Source organism: Cyprinodon variegatus, unplaced genomic scaffold (genome assembly GCF_000732505.1).
Source record: "Cyprinodon variegatus isolate N-32 unplaced genomic scaffold, C_variegatus-1.0 Scaffold312, whole genome shotgun sequence".
Lineage (NCBI taxonomy): Eukaryota > Metazoa > Chordata > Actinopteri > Cyprinodontiformes > Cyprinodontidae > Cyprinodon > Cyprinodon variegatus.
The window spans coordinates 524,369-532,643 of record NW_015150765.1 but is presented as its reverse complement, the minus strand read 5'-3'; the positions used below and the strand labels follow the sequence as shown (position 1 = coordinate 532,643).

The 8,275-nt window shown below is 40.9% G+C and overlaps 1 protein-coding gene across 1 annotated transcript; it reads left to right on the top strand.

Moving 5' to 3' along the window:
* Nucleotides 1-297: 297 nt before the first annotated feature.
* Nucleotides 298-8,274, top strand: LOC107090835 (epiplakin-like; the record flags this gene model as incomplete). The annotated part of the gene is made up of 2 exons (XM_015384426.1): nucleotides 298-442; nucleotides 1,885-8,274. A coding segment is annotated over exon 2 (6,384 nt), but the record flags the coding sequence as incomplete, so codon positions are not given.
* Between the last annotated feature and the right edge of the window lies 1 nt (nucleotide 8,275).

Sequence of the window (8,275 nt, the reverse complement as noted above, 5' to 3'; positions counted from 1 at the left end):
TACTCTAGATCTGAAGACAGGGAAAGTCTTGCGAAAGGTGTTCATACCACACATTCAATTGTTTGTTTTTCCATGCTTGGTGTTACAACACGGTGAATCTGGCTCTTCTGGTTTTTACCCATAATGTCTTGTCAGATAACAGAAGATAAGCAAAGAGTGTATTTAATCCCCTGCCTCCTCTGACCTCTATACATAACAACATGTAAGAATAAGGGAAGACTTAATAAAAGAGAGGAATTTTAAAAAGAAAGGGTTAGCAATCTGATTGATAAAGGTGTGAGAAAATAAAAACCCTTTTTGTTATATCTCTGTCTTTCAGGAGAAAACCTCTATAGTCCTGCAAAATCAACCGCTAATTTCTGCATCCATCATCCTGGACTTCAGAAGAAGTGGTGAATCAGAGGGATTACTTCCATTTTCAGACTCATCACAAAACTAAAAGGTTTGATATAAACTAAATGACCCAGAAAAAGCCGTCCAATATCATGTAAAGTGGTCCATGATCTACTGCCTGATTACAACACCAGAGTATTAACAGTGTAATAATAATAGTAATCATATTATAATAGTAAAACTAATAATAGTAATGCAGAATAATAATTTTATTATAATATACTATTAATAATAATAATAGGATATGATAGTTAAAAATTTTTTTTTGCAAAAAAAATAAAATAAAATAAAAAATAGAGGTGGGCCAAGGACAGATCCCTGAGGAACACCATGAGTCAAGTGGGGAAAAAAACCCTAAACTTCTACATTTATGTACCAAGTTTTCATTGAAATTAAACTGGTGGAATAGAGAGATTCTACATGAATTGATCGTAAGTGATTCCAGAAATGTGGATATTATACCCATGAATGGTCCCCCCAAACACCATCCATCCATCCATCATCCATCCATCCACCATCCATCCATCCATCCATCCATCAACCATCCATCCATCCACCATCCATCCATCAACCATCCATCCACCATCCATCCATCCATCCATCCATCCATCCATCCATCCATCCATCCACCATCCATCCATCCATCAACCATCCATCAACCATCCATCCATCCACCATCCATCCATCCATCAACCATCCATCCATCCATCCACCATCCATCCATCCATCCATCATCCATTCATCCATCCATCCATCCATCATCCATCCATCATCCATCCATCCACCATCCATCCATCCATCCATCATCCATCCATCCATCCATCCATCCACCATCCATCCATCATCCATCCATCCACCATCCATCCATCCATCCATCATCCATCCATCCATCCATCCATCCACCATCCATCCATCATCCATCCATCCACCATCCATCCATCCATCCATCATCCATCCATCCATCCATCCATCCATCATCCATCCATCTACCCCTGCATTTTGCCCATATTGTTGGAGATCTTCAGAAATAAGGGTGAAAGGCAGAATAAACCTTTGACAAAACATTATGTTTATATCTTGCTTTGTAATCCTTTATTGGCTTCATCTTACTATCATAATGGCCACTTGAGGGAACTGTCAGTATACGTTCTCATGTGAGGCTTTAAGAACTCCATAAGCAAGTGGTAATGAAATCTAACCCGTCTATTCTTAGTGTCTGCTTAATTTCATTTAGTATTCTGTCTCATAACTCTTTCAAAACCTGTGAACTAATCTTGTGCCTGTTATAGACATGCTAGCTGCTTACACATTAAATACTTTTGAACTGTATCATGGGTTTGCATGTGGAACAAGTATGCTGAATTTACAACATTTCTTGTGGGTACTTAACTATGTGTTATTTTCTTTATATCAGTGAATGCATTCCCTAAAATAATAGTTAGCTACACCTAAACAAGTTTAAATAACTTGTGTTTTACCACTGTGTTTTAGGTCAAGATGAAATCCATCGAGCAGAACGCTACAGCAAAGCAAAATGGATGTGAAGTCCATGAACCTGTGGCAGGCATATTTCTGGAGAAGACAGGAGAGAAGATCACAATTTATCAGGCAATGAAACAACGTTTGCTTAAACCAGGGACTGCATTAGCTCTACTTGAAGCACAAGTTGCCACAGTGGGTATTATAGATCCGATTGGCAATCGAATACTTCCTGTTGCAGATGCTGTTAAAGAGGGTGTTGTTGGTTCAGAAATGAGGGAGAAACTCCTTTCTGCAGAGAAAGCCATTAGTGGGTATATAGACCCTTACACTAATCAGATGATATCAGTGTACCAGGCTATGCAAAAAGATGTAGTCCCCAGAGATTATGGATTGAGGCTACTGGAAGCACAGATAGCCACCAAGGGTATCTTTGACCCTGTGGAGAAGACAACCCTTTCAGTTGATGATGCAATTCAAAAGGGTCTTTATGAAAAGTCTTTGATCAGTGACCAGATGTCAGAGCTGAGAGTCTTCTACAATCCAAGCACACAAGAAAATCTTAACTACCGAGGCCTTCTGGAAAGATGCACTGTGGAGTCTGACACTGGCTTAACGCTTCTTCCTGTCTGCATTGCCTTCAAAGGTCTGCGAAAAGGCATTTCCTCAAGTGAACTATTAGCGTCAAAAATCATTGATCAGAAAACCTATGAAGACTTGAAAACCGGAAAAACCACCACGCAAGATGTGATGTTGATGGAAACTGTGAAAGAATACCTGGAAGGTAAAGGCAGTATAGCAGGAATTGCTGATCTTTCAAATGGCCAGAGAATGAGCATATATCAAGCCATGAAGCAAGGGATACTGATGCCAGGTACAGCTCTTGTTTTGCTGGAAGCACAAGCAGCAACTGGGTTTATGATCGATCCTGTAGAAAACAAAAAGTACACTGTAGATGAAGCTATTAAGCACAAACTTGTTGGCCCTGAATACCATTTGAAGCTTCGTTCTGCTGAACGAGCGGTAACCGGATACAAAGATCCATATTCAGGAGACACTGTATCCTTGTTTCAAGCAATGTCAAAAGATCTCATCGTCAAGGAACATGGAATTCGACTTCTGGAGGCACAAATTGCGACAGGTGGGATAATTGATCCAATCAACAGCCACAGGCTTCCCACACAAGTGGCCTTCAAGAGAGGCTTTTTTGATGCAGAAATGAATGAGATACTAGAAGATGAAGGAGACGACACAAAAGGATTTTTTGATCCAAACACAGAAGAGAATTTAACATACCTCCAGCTGATCGAAAGGTGCGTTATCGATCCCGTCACCGGATTGTGCCTTCTTCCTCTACATGATAAGACAGGGAAATTTAATTCTAGCTTTATAGATTACATAACAAAAACAGTCTTCAAAACGGAGAAGGTCAAAGTGGCATGTGGGAAGTACATGGGAATGGAGGTATCTTTGTGGGAACTACTGATGTCAGAGTATTTTGATGAACAGCAGAGGACAGATATATTTCTGAAATACAGGGAAGGAAAGGTAAATATTGAGACTATCAAAAAAATAGTTTTGCAAACCATAGAGACATCTGTAAAATCAACAAAAACTGTCTTTGGGGGCATCAGGGAATCTGTCACAGCCAAGCAGCTTGTTGAAGCAGAAATTATCAGCAAGGATGTGCTGGAGGATCTGGAAAAGGGAAGAAAGTCGGTAAAAGATGTAATGGAAGATGAAAATATAAATGTGTACTTACAGGGAAAAGACAGCATTGCAGGTATTCTGCTTCCAGATTCCCAAATTATGACTATCTACCAAGCAAGACAAAAAGGAAAGCTAATGCCAGGGACGGCTCTGATTCTACTGGAGGCACAGGCAGCAACTGGCTTCATTATTGACCCTATTGGAAACAGGAAGTTTTCTGTGGATGATGCTGTCAAAGCTAAGGTTGTGGGACCAGATGTTTGTCACAAGTTGCGGTCAGCAGAGAGAGCAGTGACTGGCTATAAAGATCCACATGATGGAAAAATAATTTCCCTGTTCCAAGCAATGCAGAAGGACCTGATCGTGAAAGACCATGGGATTCGACTTCTAGAGGCACAGATTGCCACTGGTGGTATCATTGACCCAGTAAACAGCCACCGAATCCCTGTGCACGTAGCCTATAAGAGAGGGTACTTCAGTGAGGAGATGAATCAGATTTTGAGTGATCCAAGTGATGACACCAAAGGTTTCTTTGATCCAAATACACATGAGAACCTGACATACTTGCAGCTAATGGCCAGATGTGTCAAAGATCCCAGTACAGGCTTGTGCCTTTTACCTCTGAAAGGCAAAGGGAGAAAAATAAATATTGATGACAAGATGAGAGAGGCTTTTCAAAGAACGACAATCAATGTCAAGTATGGCAGATTCAAGGGCAGCACAACTCTGTGGGAAGCAATTAATTCAGAATATCTGTCTGAGGACAGACGACAGGAGTATTTCAAACTTTACAAATCCAGGAAAATCACCATAGAGCAACTAACACTTATTATCATAGAGATAATTGAGAGTAAGGAGATAAAGCAGCAAGAAGAGCTCAACTTCAGAAGTCTCCGAGGAGAGGTCTCTGTTGTGGATCTTTTGGATCTTGAAATTGTGGATGATAAAACATACCACAATTTAATTGATGGAAAGATGTCAAGTAGTGATTTAATGAAGATGGAAAGTGTCCGAGCTTACCTGCAGGGCACAAGTTGTGTAGCAGGTTTGATACTGCAACCCTCCAATCAAAAGCTAAGCATCTATGAGGCACAGAAAATGGGTATCCTCACCCCAGGCACTGCCCTATGTCTCCTTGAAGCACAGGCAGCTACAGGATTTATTGTAGATCCTCTTAAAAACCAGAAACTTACAGTAGAAGAAGCACTGAAAGAAATGGTCATTAGTCCACAAACATACGAAAAGCTGTTGTCAGCAGAGAGGGCTGTCACTGGGTATAAAGATCCTTACACAGGTCAAAAGATCTCCCTATTCCAAGCCCTAAAAAAGGATCTTATTGTCAAGCAGCATGGCATTCGTTTACTCGAGGCTCAAATTGCCACTGGCGGCATTATTGATCCATTGAAATGCCTTCATTTACCTCTAGAAGTTGCATACAGGAAAGGTTATTTTGATGCAGAACTTAATCAAATCTTAACAGACCCCACTGATGACACAAAGGGCTTTTTTGACCCAAAGACACAAGAAAACCTGACATACATGGAAATGTTGAGTAGATGTGTGAAAGATAAAGAAACTGGACTCCTTCTCCTGCCACTGAACGACACACCAAAGACTACGAAAAAAACAGAAAACACCTACACGGAAATGGAAATAAGGCAAGAGTTTGAAAAGAAATTTGTCACTGTAAGTGTGGGACGGTTTTCAGGAAAATCCGTTTCTCTCTGGGACCTGATTCACTCTTGTTATTTTACTGAAGAACAGCAGCTGGAAATGATTGAAAAAGCAAAATTGAGGCAGATGACCACCCAAAATATAATTACATTAGTGCTCTCTGCAATCGACAAACTGGAGAACGAAACCCTGAAAGTGACAACGGGACTGAGAAAAGAGGTCTCTGCACAGCAACTTCTCAATTCTGATATAATTGACTCAGCCATATTCAAACAGGTTAAGGAAGGAAAACTGGACTTTAAAGAAGTATGCCAAAAGGAATCCGTTGCAAAATACCTTAGGGGAACCGAAAGCATTGCTGGCATCAAAATTTATCCAACTCAGAATGTAATGAGCATATCTAAAGCAAAACACGAAGATCTTTTGACACCTGGCATTGCATTGGTACTGCTCAAAGCACAGTCTGCAACAGGATGGGTGATTGATCCTGTGAACAACAAGTTCTATTCAGTCGATGAAGCTGCGAAAGAGAATGTAATTGGACCAGATCTCCATGAGCAGCTTCTTTCAGCTGAGCGTGCTGTCACTGGCTATAAAGATCCTTACACAGATGGCACTATAAGCCTATTTGAGGCAATGAAAGAAAGACTGATTGAAAGAAGGGAAGGTCTCCTTCTTCTTGATGCACAAATCGCTACTGGAGGAATAATCGACCCAAATCAAAGCCACAGAATACCTTCTCATATAGCTATAAAAAAGGGATACCTTGATGAAGAAACTCACAAACTTTTGTTAAGCCCAAGTGATGATGCAAAGGGCTTCTTTGACCCTAATACCAATGAAAATCTATCATATCTTCAGCTAATGAGTCGATGTGAGCGAGATTCCAAAACTGGGCTGCTTCTTCTGCCACTGCATAAAGAAGAGTCCAGGGTGTTTCACACAGATGAGCAGGTGGAGCTTGCCTTTAAAAACAAGAGTATTTCCCTAAATGTAGGAAAATTCAAGAACAAAGAAGTAACAGTGTGGGAGTTGTTGCTTTCTGAATACATCACAAAAGAAAAGAGGGAACAGCTGATACAACAGTACAAAACAGGAGTTCTGAAAATAGAGGAAATAATTGAAATCCTCACAGTAATTATTACAGAGCTATCATCCAAACAAAGAAAGTTCAAAGGACTAAGAAAACAAGTTTCAGCAAGTGAACTGTTTGAGTCGAAGATTATCTCAAAGGAACTATTCAGCCAAATTATACAAGGCGAAGTAAGTGAGGAAAATGTAAACAAAATGGAATCCATTCAGAAGTACCTTGGAGCTACAAACTGTATAGCGGGTGTCAGAGTTGAATCTACAAAAAAAGTTATGAGCATCTATGAAGCTAAAAGTAGAGGTCTACTGACTCCTGGTACCTCTCTGGTTCTGTTGGAGGCCCAAGCTGCCACTGGCTTCGTCATTGACCCGGTCAACAACAAGAAACTTTCTGTAGAAGAAGCTGTTTCTCTCGGAGTGGTAGGCAAAGAGTGGAAGAACAAACTGCTTTCAGCAGAAAGAGCAGTTACAGGGTACAAAGACCCCTACACCGGGAACACAATTTCTTTGTTCCAGGCCTTGCAGAAAGACCTAATTGTCAAAGATCACGGAATCCGTCTCCTTGAAGCACAAATTGCAACAGGAGGAATAATTGATCCAGTCCACAGTCACAGAGTGCCAGTACAGGTGGCATACCAAAGAGGTTACTTTGATGAAGAAATGAACCAAATTTTATCTGATGCTGATGATGACACCAAGGGTTTCTTTGACCCCAATACTCAAGAAAACCTTACCTACCTGCAGCTAATTGAAAGATGTGCAAAAGATCCTGTTACAGAGCTCAACTTATTATCAATTGTAAAAAAAGGAGAGTTCTACTTCTATATTGATGAGGCCACAAAGCTCATTCTCAAGTCTACAACAACAACCAAAGCTGGCGGGAAATACAAAGGGATCACAGTTTCTCTGTGGGACTTGCTATACTCTAAATACATCACAGAAGAAAAGAGGAGGGACCTTGTCCAACAGTTCAAAGCTGGAACAATCACCATTGAACGCTTTTTAGAAATCATCTTGACAATCATTCAGCAGCAGACCACAACATCCACGCGAACCATCACCACAACAATCACAGAGACCACTGAAGACAAAACATTAAAGGGCATAAGAAAGGATGTAACAGTATCTGAGCTGGTTAAATCAGAGATTATTGATGAAAAACTTTACAAGGAAATTACTTCTGGAAATGTCACAGTGGCTGAAGTTAGTGAAATGGCGTCGGTACGTAAGTACCTTGAGGGAACCAACAGCATTGCAGGAGTATACATTCAGTCCACAAAGGAGACACTGAGCATCTATGAAGCCAAAAGTAGAGGTCTACTGACTCCTGGTACCTCCCTGGTTCTGTTGGAGGCCCAGGCTGCCACTGGCTTCGTCATTGATCCAGTAAACAACAAGAAACTTTCTGTGGAAGAAGCTGTAGCTCAAAGTGTGGTGGGCAAAGAATGGAAGGACAAACTGCTTTCAGCAGAAAGAGCAGTTACAGGATACAAAGACCCCTACACCGGGAACACAATATCCTTGTTCCAGGCCTTGCAGAAAGATCTGATTGTCAAAGATCACGGAATCCGTCTCCTTGAAGCACAAATTGCAACAGGAGGAATAATTGATCCAGTCCATAGTCACAGAGTGCCAGTACAGGTAGCATACCAAAGAGGTTACTTTGATGAAGAAATGAACAGGATTTTATCCGACTCAGGTGATGACACCAAGGGTTTCTTTGACCCCAACACTAAGGAGAATCTCACCTACCTACAGCTGATTGAAAGATGCATTATAGATCCTGTCACAGGTCTCAGTCTGTTGGTCATTGTCAAGAAAGGAGAGTTCTACTTCTACGTTGATGAGGCCACAAAGCTCATTCTCAAGTCTACAACAACAACCAAAGCTGGCGGGAAATACAAAGGGATCACAGTTTCTCTGTCGGACT